Source organism: Xenia sp. Carnegie-2017, unplaced genomic scaffold, assembly GCF_021976095.1.
Source record: "Xenia sp. Carnegie-2017 unplaced genomic scaffold, XeniaSp_v1 HiC_scaffold_20, whole genome shotgun sequence".
NCBI classification, from domain to species: domain Eukaryota; kingdom Metazoa; phylum Cnidaria; class Anthozoa; order Malacalcyonacea; family Xeniidae; genus Xenia; species Xenia sp. Carnegie-2017.
The window spans coordinates 11,118,267-11,136,892 of record NW_025813483.1 but is presented as its reverse complement, the minus strand read 5'-3'; the positions used below and the strand labels follow the sequence as shown (position 1 = coordinate 11,136,892).

The window sequence follows — 18,626 nt, the reverse complement described above, 5'->3', positions numbered from 1 at the left end:
GCGTATGCTCAACATGACGATGCGGTCAAATATTTCGAAAAACTCTTTTCAACTTCTCCAGTCTTTTGGAGGCGATCACAAGCTCGTGTCTCATGATTGTCAAGATCTTATGGCTGCAAGTATATAATAAAATTACAGAGTACATGAAAGCTACAGGATATCATGAAATAACCATTTACCTTTATGACAAGTATTTGAGATCTCAATTTGAAACTTACACGTAGAGAGGCAGCTACATCACGTATACAAAAGACTTTGATACGTCGCTGTAACAGACTAAAAGTTATACACCAAACTTATGGTAAGGTATTAACAAGTAAAACTTTGATACTTCGCTGTAGCATTTTCATCACACATCGTACAGATAAAGAGAACGCAGCTCGAGACAAAAAATGAAATACCTGTTGGCAAGTACTAGTCAATACTGCAAGTACTAAGCAATAATAGCAAGTATTCCACAATACTGACAAGTATTATGCAATACTATCAAGTACCATACAACAGAAGCAAGTATTCCAAAATACTGGCAAGTACTATGCAATACTATCAAGTACTATACAACAGAAGCAAGTACTCCACAATACTGACAAGTATTATACAATAATATCAAGTACCATACAAAAGAAGCAAGTATTCCACAATACTGGCAAGTACTATACAATACTATCAAGTACCATACAAGTATTCCACAATACTGACAAGTACTATGCAGTACTATCAAGTACCATACAACAGAAGCAAGTATTCCACAATACTGGAAAGTACTATGCAATACTATCAAGTACCATACAACAGAAGCAAGTACTCCACAATAACAAATTTAACAGAAAACATTTGGAAATAGTCGTGGGATTAAGCAATATGTTTATGAAAACAGTAAACTAGATCCGAAAGTAGTCAGCGAAATAACGAATAAGAAATATTTAATCTTCAGTAAAAAAATTCAGAAAACTTAAAAAACAATGAAATGTTTTGCCCAAGTACTAATTAAAAAAAAAGATAACGTGTCAAGACAAAAATTTTTTATTCTCAATTGCTCGAACAGACGTGTTCAGAAATGGCAGATAGCTGCAAGCGAATATCACGATAGTTTTCAGCCCAGAAACTCATTTCTGGACTTTCTACCATCATGTGCAATTCTTGCCGGTCAATCCTCTTTCCCACTCCAATTGAAATCACCTTCACCCTCCTGACGAGTAACGGGGGCAACAGCTTCATCCAATCTGATAGCATCGGCTGCCGGAGATTGACGGCCATCTGTCATAACCACAGCGACATTCGGGAACGAAGATCGCATTCCAGCTCTTCGCGTAAAGAGATCAGAATTCGCTAGTTTCAAAGTTAGATCGATACGAGTTCGGCCACGAAGATGAGGTAATAGGTTCAATTGAGTGGTGAGGTCATTTCTTGAATAAATATCATTAAATGTTGATGTAATGTTTGCAGTATCACTATAAACCATTAAAGCAATATGCGTCTTCCGCCAAGATATTTCTAACGTGTCTGCAATCATCTCAACAAGGTTTTTCGCTTCCGTAAATTTGTCGTTTAAAATACTACCAGACGAATCCAAAATGAAGGCTACATCAAGAGTTCTCTTGCAAGGCAATGGTGCCATAATAAAAAATAGTAAAATAACCTATATGATTAAGAGGCTTTGGCCATCGACAGGGATGACATTGGCAAAACAATATGCGTGTTTGTAAGAATAAACATATCAAAAGAGTTCAAGACGGCTCAACAAATTAAAGCCATGATGTATATTGAACACGGAACACATTTGTTCCAACTAAAACAGAAGTTTTAGAGAGGCAAGTGTTTGATGGCTGCGTGACCACGAGAAATCACGTCTTATTAAAAAACATATAACGTCTAGCATAAAATTTGAAAGAACACACAAATTGAACACAAAGATTGGACTGCTATCTGGTGGTCAGAAGCAATTTCAGGACAAATCACGATTCCTACTTTAAAAAAATTGACCAAAGAATTGTAAAAAGAATAGAAATATGACTGTCTGACAATGGTCATAAATATCAACGAGTTATGGATTGCAGTAAAGGCTGCTGGGTAAGGCTGCAGTAAAGGCTGCTGGGTAAGGCTGCAGTAAAGGCTCCCGGGTAAGGCTGCAGTAAAGGCTGCTGGGTAAGGCTGCAGCTAAGGATGCTGGGTAAGGGAGTCCGATAAATAATCTAAATGTGCGAAAGATTTAAAGCAACGATTAAATCTTTGGCGGATGCACTATTTATCGAACTTTTTGGTTGTTTGTGACTGGTATACCTATAGCTATGATTATTTCTATGCGCAATCGGTTCTTCTGAACCTCAAACGCGCGAGCAATCAAGTCAACAAGATCGTAAAAGACAAACTAGCTACACATCATACTTACAAATCTCTGAGCAGACATCCTTAGTAAAAGCAGGGATCATCTTACTTAAAGTATTAACGGTATTAGGTACAAAGATATCCCTAGGTGATCCTGCAACGCGCTCAAGATCGCTAGCACGACTCGAGCTCAATAAAAATTGCCCTGCTCTAAACCATTCAGAATTAAGAAATTTTTCATGTATAAATAATACACGTGAGTACTTATGTTTAGAAATTACGAATTGTTATTATTTCATATCTGTTATCCTCCTGATTTCGGCATCAGATCTTCTGAATTCATACGACTGTATCGCCTCTTCGATTCCTGGAAAAAAGGGCGAGAATCTTCCACAGTTGGTTCATTCTCTTTGTTCTTCTGTAAAGACTCCTGGCTGTCTTTACAATCCAGTTAAATAATTCCAACAGTTCATTTAATTATAACATTGTCGTAGCCAGCCTCTATCATTGGGTGAGAGCTCGTAGACGCATATCTGACTCATGTTGCTAACCGTTTACAATTAATTTCGAAGAGTACAATGCAGCGATGATTTACCGTGTGTTTGTATGTGTCACTATGTGACATAATATGACATATAAACAAGGTACGGTACTTGTAATACTAATAACTTGCTTATCTATCGATAAAGAAGAATATAGCAAGGTTTTCTGTTTAAGGAACAAGTTCTTTTTTCAAGATGTTTCTTTATATAAATAAAAACGCTAAATATACAATGGTATGAAATTATAATGACATTCCCACTTGTCACTTTTGTAACTTCATATTCTTTCCTTCATTCGACACCTCCCCCAAGCTAGAATTATAAATTATGACTATATGTTAATATCGCAAGGGGAAGTGCTAGCCAAACATTGCCATAGGCATAGCTGAGTGGTTTCGTGTTCAAGCTATAGATTGCAATTTAGCTTGGATTTACTAATTTTCTTCAAGACAGGTCTGGTGGTGGTGAGTGTAAATTGGCGTGATATGAACGAAAGATCAACAGTCAGACATTTTGTACATGTGTGTGCCTTTAACTTTAAACATTGTGTTGGCAAGTTTTATTTCAATAAACTTTGGGCTGTTTTTCATTTCATGTAATTTTTTGTTCAAAAATACGAAACATTAATCTCTGCTAAAAATATTGCTTGAATATATATGAAATTCACATTTAATTCACCAGAGATTGTGTGGCAATCAGTTTCTCAGTAAATACTGAAAATAGACAAGTTTTTTCTTTTAATAACCACCCTTAAAAGCAAACCTTCGAAACACTCCAATTAGGCACATCAGAAAGAATACTTCTTTTGATTAAAGCTATGTGACTATGTCGATAATACTATTTCAGGGCACGTGTGTCAAAATTTGACGACTGACTTTTAAGGTGGATGGTGGATTTGGCAGGTATACCATGTGGATCATCATGGTTATTTCAAGGTTTATAGAGGACATTTGCGGGTAATGTGATTATAGTTATGATTGCGTGCATAACTGTGATTTTTTCATAAAGGACCATAAGTTTTATTAAATGTATGCCATTGCATTTAATAAACGCAGTGTTTTGGGAGATGTACCCAAAGGCCAAGAAATGAAGAAGGAAACGTGAATATTCCTGAAAGCTGAAATAAATAATGTTATGACAAATTGGCTTTGCTTGGCCCCAAATGTGGACACTGTTTTTTCCAAAACGAAACGAAATGGGAGGGAAAACCGGTGGATCCGGGAAAAAACCCTCCAATAGTAGAAAAGGTCAAAAATTTAGAGAAATTTCCTTAAATTTTTGTAGTTTTAAGATGTTTCCTATTTTTGTTGCTTTCAATGATCCCGATGATCTATTTTAACATGCTGCAGCGTCCTACATAGCCGTATAAAAAATTTAAATTTACAGAGCGACAAAAAAGCGGACCGACTACCCTATTGACACAGCAATTATTTTGTGTTCAACAAAAGAAACGCAAACTTTCGTAGAGAGCAACAAATGAAAGTGCGCCGAATGTTAACAAAGATTTTAATAAATAGACGAAAAATGAAAATTAAAAGCATCCCATAAAATTCTATGAAATAATTATTCAGTACGTACGACATGACCATTCATCTGTCAATAACAATGAAAAAAATGAAATGACCAAAGTGACGTCATGACTTGCATAAAAATCATTTTTGATGTCTACTAGACTTCATTCAAAATTTCTATGTTGCTTCGTTAAGACCTTCATTAACAGCTGGCTTTCACTCACGTGTTTTGTCAGAAAATTTAACAATTGTGAAAATTTAGTTTTAAACGGTTTTACTTGAAAATGCGTTATACTGATGGACATTTTGCATAAGAAAAGTGTGATTCTTTCTACAAGGACGCTTGTTTCTTGGTGCTTCTGTCCGACTTGGTCGTTCATTAATTGTCCAGTTAGTAGGCCTACAGAAAAAGCCACTCTACAAAAACCACGTTGTAAATGTCAGCAAAATGAATGATCAAGAACAGAAATTAAATATATTGAAAAGAATAAAACTTTTATACCTGATTTCCAAGCGTTGTCCTGGTCAGTCTGATCCAGGCGACTTAGTCGGTCTCTTCCTATTTTTTTCATCGCGCAGTTTTTGCGTGTATGTCGTAGAAATATATGGTAGCATTTTTATCTTCGAAATTCAATGACCTCTAGCTACTTGCAGCATTGCAATTTTCGTTATGAACGTTAAATGTAATTATCAAAAAGTAGTGAATGAAAGCCAGCTATTTTCTCACAGCAAGTGACATCTTTCGTTGATAAACAAAAATTGACAAATTTTGTCATGAAAAACCGACTGTTTTGATTTGATTAGGGTGTTTTTCATGATTAAGGCTCAAATTATAAAAATAGACCATCAGGATCCTTTTAACTATCTCATGCAGATACTAACACAACACTTATTTACTCAACTTACAAACCACAAGATATGAATCGTGTTTTTCCATTCGCTTGTTTTCCATCTTCGTAGAACATATCTCGTTTTTTTAGTCCAGTCATTTCAATATTATGTTCATCCGTACATATGCCACAAATCGATGTCCATTCGATACCTTTATACCATTCCATAAACAAAGTACTCAACATCGTTAACCAACAAAGTAGCTAGTGAAATCATGAATCGCCATTTCGACAGATTACAATTTACAATGCACTCTTATGGTAACTTCAAGCGAAGGAAAAGGGATCACTTCAATACCCCAGTTATATCATCACTTAAAGAATGCTTAACGCAGAGTTGATCTTTTATGAGTATCAGCTGACCACCTTTAGGTGGGCGCATATAACAATGGGGCCCATCATCATTATATGCACAAACAACTGACATCAACAGAGAATCCAAACTACAGATAAACATTCTTGGCCATGAATCACCATGACACATAAGCAACGAGAAACTAGTAAGAGTAATTGAAGTGAATGGCACAGGTGGTAAGGGGACTTTCACAACTCCATCCATGTGGGATCTACATTATAAGAAAATATGAAACACATGTACAAGATTTCATGATGAATATGACGTTAGTTTGCAATTTTAATTCTTAATTAGATATTTTGAGAATGAGAAAATTGCCATATGTTTTATGTTTGACTATTCAAATGGTAGAACAGTCACCTACATTGCACGAAAAGCTTCAGTCAGTTGAGTTTGAACGATGCAACAAGAACTTTCGAACGATCTCAGGCTTAACATCGTGGTCAACGAAAATTGCAGTGAAAGCTTTCATATTTCGAGGCCTGCACTAAGACTAGTTGATTATTCCACGCAACTCATACTTCTTTATATCGTCAGTAAATGACAGATTTACCTTTCTTTCTACAACGTTAAAGTGAGTAATTTTCCGTTAAAGTGAGTAATTTTCCCTTGAAGTGAAAACACACGAATTTAGATATGTTAGCTAACATTTCTTTAATTGACGTCATGACTATAAATTTTTTTTGTGATTGGCTCCTTAGGAGCTTATCGCTATTCACAAAGACAAATTCAGTGTACTTATATTCATTGCATATATTCAGTAATGACTAATGTGACATTGAAGAAACAAACTAAAAATCAGCATCATCAATAAAAATCCTCTTGCTTTTGATCGGATTATGCCAAAATTATCGGCTATTACCAAGTACTGTTGAAAACGCTAACCAACCTTTCCCTTTCTTCTTTTGAAGCGACTTCAGTCCCACGAGCGTATTTTTAACTGAATTTTTCTATGTTCTGAAAAAGGTTCTTCAAACTCAAAGATTCCAATTCTTGTTCAGTTGCATTCACAGTTGTTGGTGGTCTTGATTTTCTTATCAACACGTTCAAATACATCGGCAAACAAATGAGACATCTTCCGGTAACTTGTCGTCGATGACAGTTGAAGCCAACAACTTTATTTTGCTCTGCACAATCAAAAATCTTTATACTTGTCGCCTATGTGTATAGTCTTGTTCAATCTTTTATGAACAACATCTGCTTTCCATGACGACTCGTGACTTGTATGAGGTAAAACTTGAAGTGAATCGTACCTTTATACATGGTGTTAAGCATATCATTATATGTATTTGTTCCACATGAATTGTTCGTACTTGAACAAATTATCGGATATCTATCAAATCTAAATTTTGAAAACAAAACGTATTGCTGCCAAACAAAAGAACTATCCTCTCCTTCATTAATAAACGTAAAATGCAAATAACAATTGACCATTTTTCTGTGATATTACGCAAATAATTAAACATTAAATAACGCAAATACGAGTTTGGGCATTAAGATGTTGGTGACGTCGTTTTGAAACTTCTCATAAAGGTCGAGACGTGTTGGAAACGATTGTTTATCACTATGAACTTGAAGATTGTTATTTAATTATAGAAATAGTGAAATAGTTCGAACTTTTGCGGCTCCGCAAACATAGACTTTATAGTTACAATTGGTTTCGCTCGTTCGGTGAGCGACGAGCTCACATAAATTCATCTATCATTTTTATATCATTTTTGTGGTGTTACAGGCGATCAGACACGATGGTCAATTCTGACATAGCTTAGCATGGATTTCCTAATGCAAATTATTTTTATTGAAATTCATGGTAAGACAACCTAAAATACATGTAGATTAACGTAGAAGACAAGCATTTTTTTGTATAGCAAGAACTAAAGAAGCGAATCGCTTAAAATAGACTAAATACATGAAGGCGTTTCATATTCCTTACAAGAAATATCCGCAGCTTTTGTATAAAAATGAAGACAAAAAATATGTACAAGGTCCAAATTTTTTCCATGCCAACTCCACTCGATGTTCCGGTGCGAATCCTGCCTGTTTCCTCGAAACATTCAACGCCTGACCAAAAGTCCACTACTATCAACGTGAAAGACAGAAAACAAGTGACGCTGGTAAATAATAGAAACGTGAAAAAGAGATGTGAAAGAGAAACGTGAAGAAGAGAGGTGAAGGAGCGATGTGCAGCTTAGAAAATAACACTTTATGTACTTTTTATATTTTCTTAATTTTGCGAAAAATTTTTGCAATGCAATTTGAGCCCGCACTCAATTGCACCGAAGCCGGGCGTACTTCGCATAACGTAAATCATCTTGATATTAAATTGCTTTGAAATTTCTATTTAATCTCTTTGTTTTAAGCGTTTTAATAAAGAGCGCTTCATATCAGCGCAAAAATACCAGGGCAGTTCTTGAACACACAGAGAAGAGCCTCGAAAATAACGCTGACAATGAGAGCGTGTTTCGCTCGACCTAAATCATCTCGATAGTAATTGGTTTTGGAACCTTTATTTAACATTTTTTATGCATATAAAAAAAAAGGTACAGTTGCTACGCTGCGCTAAGCCCAAAGATCATGCCATGGGCGTTAGTAAGGTTTGTATTCTAGAATTATAACACATTAAAACTATTTTCTTGCTGCCAAAATGACACATCTTGTTAAAATCATGCGCTACCACTTTGGGGAAATCTCTAACTATATTGAAGACAGTTTCCATAAGAGCATATTGTGGTTAACTCGGTGGAATGAGTTCCTAAGGATTTGCTGTTTCAGCATTTCAGACAACACTGGAATCAGTACGAAGAATCATTGACAGTTTATCATTATTATTAAATAGTCTACTGTCTTCAGCCTCATTTTCATTCACAGAAATTGTTACATCATCATGAACGGCTACCCCATCTTTATCTTCATATGTATCCATTTGACTATGCTGTCTCTTTAATTCATTTAATTCGGGATCGTTCTCTCTTGCTTCTCTCTCTTCGTCAAAATCTCCTTCAGAATACTTCAAATCATCACCGACGCCATAGTCACTTGTATTCGGTACACCGAATTTCTTATGATCGTTTTGTACTCTTCCCCAAGCTTTTCGCTTAGACTCAGCTCTTGTCTCCTCTGGATTAAAGGCTTCTATGCTCTCACTGTAACCTAGTTAAGAAATCACAAACGTACGTAAGGCAACAGCTTCTTCACTACTTACAATGTATGTCAATGTGGGTGGTGATGTATAAACAACAAAGAACAAGAACAGTCTTTAAATTACCTAAAATATAAACTAAGGAATGTAGGTCAAAGTAGGTAGTGATGTATGAACAAAAGAGAACGAAAACTGTCTTTATACTACACGAAAATTGTCCTTATACTACCTAAAATATAAACTAAGATAACGTGTGTCAGTGTAGGTAGTGATGTTTGAACAACAGAGAACGAGAACTTGAAGTGTGTTTGTGGAAAACTCAGTAAAATTTTTACAAATAAGAAATGTTACCTCGAAATTGAGTAGTAGCGTTTTGTTTATCTTGACTCATTCGGACATACTCGATTGATCTACGATTCCTTTCCATTGTAAACTCGTTTTGAATCTCTAACATTTTATTTTGCAAAACAGCATTCTGCCTTTGCAGTTCTTTCACCATTTCAATCAACGTTGACATGTCTTGTTTCTTTCCCATTTCTTCCCGGCTCTCATCGACTACATTGGTAGAAAAATCAGGACCGTAAAATATAAAATCCCAAACGGCGCGGGTAAAGTTGTATGTCTTGTTGGGTCTCTCCTGTAAACAAGGTATGAGTGTTTTTCTACTTCGCCATGGAAATGAAGACCTTTTCCGTTCTATGTCAATTATCATGTTCGCCTAAATCAATTAAAAGAAAAATGTTATAAATATCATAACGATTGCTTTTATTCACCTCATTCATTCATCACCACCTACACGTCATCTTAGTTTAAGTAGTGTAAAAACTGTCCCCGTTCTCTGTTTTCATTCATCACTAACTACAATGACACACGTTATCATAGTTTATATTCTAGATAGTGCAAAGACTGTTCTCGTTCTCCATTGCTCATTCATCGCTACCTACACCGACACACGTTATCTTAGTTTATATTTTAGATACTGTACAGACTGTTCTTGTTGTCTGACGTTCATTCATCACTAACTTCATTGACATACGTTATCTTTAGGATCTAATTTGATAGCTTCATGAATATCCTTACCGTTTGAATGTGTTTCTGCAGCTTAGCGTGTTGCATAATGCTACTGGTATCATCAATGGCAAGGGCAAGCAGAAGGTTCATAATAATGATAGGCATAACGACAAGAAAACCAACAAGGAGGACCAACTGTAATGGATAAAATGTGTTGTAATCAGAGTGGTCACCGAGAAATGTCTGTTTAAAATCAAACTCTCCCATCGTCATTGTTGCTCCAGTTAAGATAGACACGCTAAACCACTCAAATCCCTGTCTATCATTCATTATTACTGTAAAAGCGGCAGCAAAAGCGACCAAGAAAAATATTAAGAGACCCATGACCTAAATACGAATTGTTGATATCATTAAACATTAGGGTTGAGGGAGAACTCATAACTTCAGCAGACGAACCTTGATTAGTGTGAAGGAAATTTTTCTCATCATGAGAATAATTATACCGTAGGAGGCAAACCTTCTTAGATACATAATAAGATTTATCCAAGCACAGAATAACGCTACAGAACAGGCCATCCATTGAAAACTTGTCTTTACAGACATACTGTCGTTACTTGGTACAGCAAAGATGAATGTTGATACGTAGAGAACACATTCCAAATAGTTGACTTTGTCCATAAAATAATTGAATTTGTAAACGAATAACTACATAATTAAAAAGAGCATGTCAATATCAAGAGATTAAGGGTAGACATATTTTGTAAATTCCTTTTTAACGATTTCGCCATTCTTATACAAGGGAAAGGACAAAAAAATCAGCCCTACACACAAAAAATTATTGTTATAGGTTTGTAGCTCGTCATTTCTTAGAGAAATGTTATAGAAATGAAGGATTGCTGTTGAAGAAAACAACAGTTTTTTGTTGGCAGTCCCTGATATTTTATAACAGCTTTGCAACGAGCACAAACATAAAGTGGCATTTATAATATACATGGTTTATACGAGGGAACTTTTACGACCACAAACTGAATGCTAACCTGACCGATTTCTTTCAATGTTTGAACGCCAGCAGATATGAGGCAGATAAGCATCGCTACCTTAACATTTATCGACGCATTTGGTAATTCTAAACACAAATAGTTTCAATAACGAAATCATAAAACTAAACAAATTCAAGAAAATCGTGAAATAATTAATCTCCTCGAAAATGTTTTCGGGAACCACTGAGTATTTTAATTAAAATACATAACAACGGTAACTCCAAATATCGTAAGCATTTTGATTCAACATTTCTACTCAATATAGTTATCATCAGGAATGATTATATTAAATGCGTGCGCAGTATATATAGACTTTATGTAATTTGACCAAGTTAACAGAAACAGATAGTTCACTCGAAGCTTTAGTGCCATGATTAAGTTCCGGTTTTTTTCTACGGATGGGGAGTGTTTCTTTGAATAAAAGGTTTGACCAATCCTTGCCCTGTCTATGATGTGACAGTTGTTCAACAGGAAGAGAGTTGGGTCAAATTGTTCGGTATTGGGTTCGTCCATGTTAAGTTGTAAGAAATCAGTGAGATGAGTAAATTGTTCGCAGCTGTTGATGTGTTTATAGATTTTTGATTTGTTGTCTGTAGTAGCATATTCGTGTAGTCTTGTGGCGGGGCAAGAGAGAACTATCTGCCTTCTGTCAACTACATCAAATCACATACAGTCTACATATAATGCATACACATGTAACATAACCATTTCTGATGATGACTAAATAAAGTGGAAACATTGAATCAAAATGTTTACGTTACTTGGAGTTACCGTTGTTATGTATTTTGATTAATCTTCACATTACCATCTTTGCCAACAGACGCCTTATATGAAGGAATTCCAAACGCGTAGACGTTAAGAGAAACCAAAAACAAGAAATAAAACATAAAACTTGTTGTGTACACTTTCCATCCAAATTCCATCCATTTGGCTTTAAGGTATTTACAGCAAACAGGATGACATAGGCATTGGTAACTGCTATTTCGCAACATCGCTTTGATGGCGGTTAATGGCTTGAGTTTTTTACCTCTCTTGTTTGTAACTGCGAAAAAAGGATAACTATAAGGAAAGCCTTGTGGAAAAGGAGACAGAAGATGTACACGATGAAAACAGTAAAATGAAAACACGGTTCTAAAAAGCGTAGTCAGTGGCTATGTCTATACAAAATGTCTTATTCAAATATGATAAGATATAAATAACCTAACCACGTGACTGTTTCTTTTATGTGGTTTTTGTGTGGTGGTTGTTGTGGTGGTGGTTGTGTAGATGGTGATGGTGATTGTTGTGGTGGTGGTGGTGGATGTGAGATGGTGATGGTGATTGTTGTGGTGGTGGTGGTTGTGTTGATGGTGATGGTGGTTGTTGTTGTGGTGGTGGTGGTGGTGGTTGTGTAGATGGTGAAGGTGGTGATGGTGATTATAATTGTTTGTTCATATTTTTAAATTGCATAAATGAAGAAAATATATAATACATAGTTTCTAGAGGGGTTGGAACCCACCCCTACATAGACATACCCACCCCAAATTGGTAACCCACCCCTACATTTGGGTCCAAAATTTCCTTACCCACCCCTACATACGAGCCGAAAAACAATTCGTTTTTTTCTACGGGAAAGCTGATTTTAGACTTATTTATGGTCTCTCTATGCATACTATATACAACACTGATAAAGTCTATGTATTCACTAATATTGTCAATCAAGCAAGTTCACCAAACTCGCCAAATATCTTCTTCTTTGAGGCTAACTCTATCTCTTCATTGTATCCAGTGGTACACTCCCGGACAGGTAGTTCCAGCACGTTCAGGAAGAACTCATGGCGGATATTGTCGACCAGAAGTTTGTTCCGTCTTGCAGTGCAAATCAACTGCAATTTGCTGTATGCTCTCTCAATCCACCCAGTGTTGGGTGGGATTGAGAGCATGACATGGTGTCAAATTAGGGAGATATTTTTGGTCCCTTATAGGGTAATATGAAGATAGATGATGCAATAACATGGGGGCAAAAATTGAGTGATGTTGAACTTTGAAGTTATTAACTTTTTTTATCATAGATGCATTTCATCTATTTTTTAATTTTTCTAATAGGGAAAATCTCGGAACCCACCCCTACATAGACATACCCACCCCTAGTTTATAACCCACCCCTAGAAATTCAAAATTTTTTCGACCCACCCCTAGAAGGCATTTTTGAAAATTCCAAGACCCCCCTAAATTTAGGGGGGTAGAAACTGTGAAATAAGAATATTTTCTTTGTGTAGAAAATATTGCACCCCACTTGGCGGAGCCATTGAGCGTAGTAGCTACTATGAAAATTGTAGCATTCTCAATTTTTTAACGTTTTTTGAGAACTTTCTTTTGATTATGTTAAGATTCACAAGTAGATCTTTATTTTCTATATAAGATAGCTTGCTCACCACACCTGTATTTTGTAAACACAAAAAGTCGTATGCAACCAAATGATCAATACTCTCTGGGTGACCTGTGGTTTTCATGCTGTTAGAAAGAGCTCGATACGCCACTTCGGACATATTCTTAGAAACCAACTTCGCCATCGTTCCTTCTGTACCATTTTTTGTCTTGAAAATAATCTGAACACAAGTTCAGTGTTGTTCGTAAACGACAGTTTGTCAAAACACAACAACACCAGTACACTGAAGATGCACAAGAATAAGAAACATTAAATGAAGATATGATCTTCGCACTTTTGCTGGACAATTTAAGCAATTGTCTTATGAACCTGAAAAATTCAGGTGACTCAACATGCGAAGATCATATCTTCATTTAATTTCAAACACCGCACTGCATATAACATTCTTTAATAAGAAACATGTTGAACATATACTTTCTGTCAAACCAATGATATGCCCTCCACCAAATTGCTATACTGACAATAAAATCAAATACATTTAAAATAGACGACAAATTTCTTTATAGCAAACATGTTTCGGCATACTTTATGCCATCTTCAGTGCGAAGTGAATAAATATAGGAGTTTACATGATAATATGTGATAGTGATAAAGCGGAAGTATCAATAGTTATGAATAATTATTTACAGTTGAATAAGGTGTTATAAAATGCTATAATGAAATCTGTCGTCTACTTTAAATGTCTTATAACCATTGTGCTCTCACGAAATTATAAAAATCAAATACATTATAATGAAACATACCTCTTTCCATCTATCATGACACATCATCACCATAGCGCTTTTTGTATCGTCATTTATGATGGTCCAATCCAAGCAGTTAAAGAACTCATAATCTTCTGTAATTGCCGCCATGTTATCTAGCAAATACTTCACAACATCTGCTTTGCCTTTCACAGCTGCTGTAAGCAATGCTGTTCGTTTGTATTTATTTTCCCAATCGATCATGGAAGGTTTGAACATCACCAACAATTCAACAATATTAAGATGTCCTTTGAACGCAGCAATGTGAAGTGGACTAAACATATTTCCATCCCTTAAGTACACAATAAATATTTTACTCAAATCTTTCTTCCCTATCAATTAAGTTAAGACATTTTACAGTTATCTTTTTCTCTGTAAACTCCGTTGAAGGCAAGATAGAAAATTACCTCAGTATAAGTGCTCCGTTATTCAGAAGACATTTGACGACCTCTGGGCTACTGTAGTTCGCTGCTGTATGGAGCGGCGTTTTCCCTGTGGCATCGACCTTGTTGATCAAAGCTGGTTCATTGGCTAGGATTAATTCAACCACATCAGAGTTCTGTGAACTAACAGCGCAATGTAATGGCGAACGAGAAGTGTTCGTGAAGACATTCAGATCAGCGTTATATTCTAACAAAATACGGACACTCTGAAATAAAGAAATGAGCCTCCTGTAATGTACTTGTGTATGTCTTGACTTAATTTCAAAGCAAAAGCAACCCACTTACCTCAAGTAATCCTTTTAAGGCGGCATTATGAATGGGAGTATAACCGTCTATTTCTTTCTCGTTAATAAGCAACGGCACGAGATCTTTTTTCTACATTGTGTTTGATTATGATTAAAATTTAAAGCTTCGCTTTTCATCTCCAAACAAAACGATAACAAACACGTGCAAATTGTATACCTTCAGCAAAATTCTCAATGTTTCAGGATATGCAATTGCATAGTGAAGAACCGTTCTATTGCTGTCATCACGAATGGTAAAATCAGCTTTCAATTTAAGCAGTTCTTCAACGACACGAACATGACCACGTTGAGCGGCAAGGACCAAGGCAGACTGGGAGTTTTCCGTCTTTTCATTGACAAAAATCTTGGATTTTGATCCAATGTAAGAGACAATACCACTGTGATTATTGATTGCGGCTCTAGAATGAAATAAATTGTCAAAGCGATAACGCCAGGCTTAAATCCAATAGTCCTGAATAATTAAATGTACAGATGATACGAATGAAACGTAAAACCTACTTATGAATCGGAGTGAATCCTTGTTTATCCTTTCTGTTCAACTGAAGTAAGTCCAAATGTCTCATCACATCCATAAATCGAAATAAACTCTTCTTCATGCCATTTTTGCAAGCCGCATGAATCAAATAACCATCTCCATGTCTGATTTCTTCGCGCAAATCTTCACGAATCACATCTTCATCTTGCAGACAAACTTGTACAGTACATTCATCTCCACTGTCCACAGCAACATGAAGTATATTGCGGTAATACCTGCCACCATAATCCTCGCTGAACAATAACTCTTGCACTCTGCTTTTTTCTGAAATAGAAATGTATTATAAATACATAGGCAGCAGGAAGGGGGCGACTGTACCTTTCGTTTAAACAAATAACATTTTCACATTTCAGGAGGACAAACGAAAAATCTTTAATCCTTCTGCCGAATACGAAAGTCATTAAACAAAATACACATATCATGTTGCGAAAATCGTTTTACCGTGTTTCAGGAAAAGTTCAAGCATATTAGCATGTCCTTTATTAGCAGCAATGTACAATGGACATCTTTCTGTGATATCAACCTCTGTTATCTTTCCACCGTGTTCTAGCAACACCTTGGCGATCTCAACATGGTTGAACGTTGCGGCAAAATGAAGTGGCGATCGACCATTCACGCTTTCAACATGGTTCACAAGATGAACAATGAAGTCATGTTGCAACAAGTTATGAAGAAAATCTACATCACAAAGAGATAAGGTGATAATGAAAATCTCAGGCACTCATGTTGGCCTCGCACTGAATCAAATCCCCCCCCTCTCCATCTTAAGCCCTTTTGGCGTGTTTTTCAAATATTATATTGCGGATAATACATTGCTCGGTTGAAGAAAGAATGCTTATTTCATAGCACATCTTTTACGCTGTTAGTAATTTGCTTTCAAATGCATAAAATAGCATTTACAACGATGCAGTTTTTAAAATTTTACTTGGGAAGGGTATTTCAGGTCCCTCTGCCACATGGCTCGCGCTTAACGGGGTGTCTTGTGGTTGGCCCCTTCCCTGTGTAAGATCCTTAAAATATCCCTTGGCAAATAGTACAACTATGAAATACCTTGGCCTACATCAAAATTCACCACAGATAACTTGCTACGTAGAGACAAACAACTATATGGATACGTGAATGACAACTGCATGGCAATGGGTAAACTTACTTCGTGGTTAGTTAGAGTTGGGGTTGGAGTTAGCACAAGGCTAGTGTAAGAATACCAAGAGGGATTTATACATAATTGCTCATAGGTTGACATACATTTTAAAGCAAAGTAATCCATTACAGCAGTGACAACAAGCTTGATAGTATATTAATATCAATCAAATTTCACAAAAACCATTTTAAGGAAATTTTGCTTTTAACAACTTATCAAAAAGAAAAGCCTAAGTCCGAATACGCAGCATGGCTTCCAGCCTTACCTACGTCACCCATTCTCGTGGCTACATGAAGTACACTCTCCCCGTTCTTAGCTATCACACACTTGGTGTCTTTTACGTAATTTAACAAGGAAGTAAGAGAATTAAGACTTCGCGACTCCAAAGCGTAAAATATACATGGTTGTCCTCTTTCATCAGTTTTCGAGAGTAATCTTTGAACTACAAAAGAACATTTAAATATCGAGCTGGTTGAAGGAAAGAGATTAATATTTCATCAACGAAATACAAACTTTCACGGTCACTTGTTTTCTCTCTCAAAATATTATTGATCATTCTTTGGTCGTCATAAATTGCCGCCAGTTTCATTTGATCAGCTAAACTATTTTGCACCTTACTCCCGTTTTCGTCAACGTCACTCACATCGGGTACGGTCCCTGCTCGTTGCAAATCTGTTGTGTCTTGCTCATCAATGGGTTTCAGTCTGGCCAGGGCAAAATGTGCAGCACGATTGACTTCACTTGATAAATCATAGTCCACGCTTCTCTGGCGTCGTGGAAAGCCCACGTGCCAACGCGATCTCACGTGGTTCGCCATTCGTGACAATTATCACTTTAAAAATGCACAAAAAATTCCAATGAACAAACAACAACAGGGGCGGCAGAACTTAGACAATTGGCGGCTCATATTCATATATTCATATGTTAAAATCTGTAATCACTTATTGATTTAAGTAGAAACTAATAAAGAGGAAGATGCATGTATGAATATGGTTTGCCTACTAAATTATCGATTTTCCGCAGCCATACGCTTATCCATGGCACATAAGCATGCATGAAGCCATGTTTCGCCTTTCAATATCTCATAATACTCTCGACGATACTTGACGATATTATAACTCGAATGAACAATCAATTCGTTGCAACAAATATACCAACCTTATGACGTAATAATAAACGTTGTCACATAACCAGATGTGATTTATACAAAGCTGAAACTGACATATATACCTTTATCAAATTACGTATTGTTGAAACTTCATGAAGCAGGAAAATGGGAGCGCAGACAATACATCATTAAAATCATCACGTCGTTTATTTGACCATAGAACAACAACTGAAGACGTACGGTGTACTTAGAGCTTGGTTTCTTGGGTGACTTGCGTCGCCAACTCACTAACATTCAGAGTATAGAATACCAACCGTTGCATTATAGGCCTGAAGCACCATCTTTATTTATACATGGTCGTTTATACGAATGTCAGAATAATCGTCACGCGCATCTAAGACAGCATGAACTTATCGCCCTTCCAAAATATCGATACAAGTTTATCCGAATATTGCCAATTTCCTACCATCAAGAGTTTAACTAAATGATACCTGTTCATGAGCTAGATATTGATGGAATAGCAAACTATCACATTTAAGTGCTACGCATCATCGAAGACGCAAAATCATTTTCCGGTATTAACTATGCTGGAGGAAAGACATTGACCGCATGACGTCATTGAAATTGCAAAAATGGAATTTTCATCACACGACGTTGACACAAAACCTGACAAAACAATCTTCAAAATTTTATGTTTTGTTGAACAACAAACGAGAAATGAAACACGATTCGACAATTTTAGGTATTTTTAAAGAGAGGCAAAAGATCAAGATGAAATGAAATAAATCATTTGTCTATGTAAGACTTTATAGAGTTATCGTGCATTTCCGATGCGCTTATCTAAATTGGAAAGTCAAATAACGTCAAAACTACCGCATGGATCACAACAAAAACTTGCATGTTTTAGAAACAAAATAATCCCCCAGAAATAGGGTTGCACCATCTGCTTGGTAAACCTGTCGATCGAAGATGGTGGACATGTTTTCCAAGGGGGGAGGGCTATCCTAAAACGGAAATATTTTAGTGAAAATCAAAAAATCAGAAAATCATTAATATTGGATCAACTTCGGCTTCTGTTTTTATTTGAAAAATTTACTGTTCGCTAGTTGA

The 18,626-nt window shown here is 36.1% G+C and overlaps 1 protein-coding gene and 1 long non-coding RNA gene across 2 annotated transcripts; one reads left to right on the top strand and one right to left on the bottom strand.

Annotated features, from left to right (window-relative positions):
• Positions 1–8,114: 8,114 nt before the first annotated feature.
• LOC124442223 (transient receptor potential cation channel subfamily A member 1-like) lies at positions 8,115–18,210 on the bottom strand. The gene is made up of 16 exons (XM_046992712.1): positions 17,639–18,210; positions 16,922–17,240; positions 16,674–16,850; positions 15,709–15,945; positions 15,231–15,531; positions 14,890–15,130; positions 14,713–14,802; positions 14,392–14,633; positions 13,985–14,276; positions 13,233–13,401; positions 11,619–11,855; positions 10,811–10,899; positions 10,230–10,478; positions 9,843–10,160; positions 9,114–9,480; positions 8,115–8,773 (listed from the first exon to the last, which is right to left on the bottom strand). Exons 2-16 carry the CDS (start codon positions 17,223–17,225, stop codon positions 8,400–8,402), a joined length of 3,687 nt encoding a protein of 1,228 aa, XP_046848668.1. The 5' UTR covers positions 17,226–17,240; positions 17,639–18,210; the 3' UTR covers positions 8,115–8,399.
• Positions 12,289–12,823, top strand: LOC124442254. Its single transcript, XR_006947194.1, has 2 exons — positions 12,289–12,599; positions 12,790–12,823. It is a non-coding gene; the product is annotated as an uncharacterized LOC124442254 (long non-coding RNA).
• Positions 18,211–18,626: the final 416 nt, after the last annotated feature.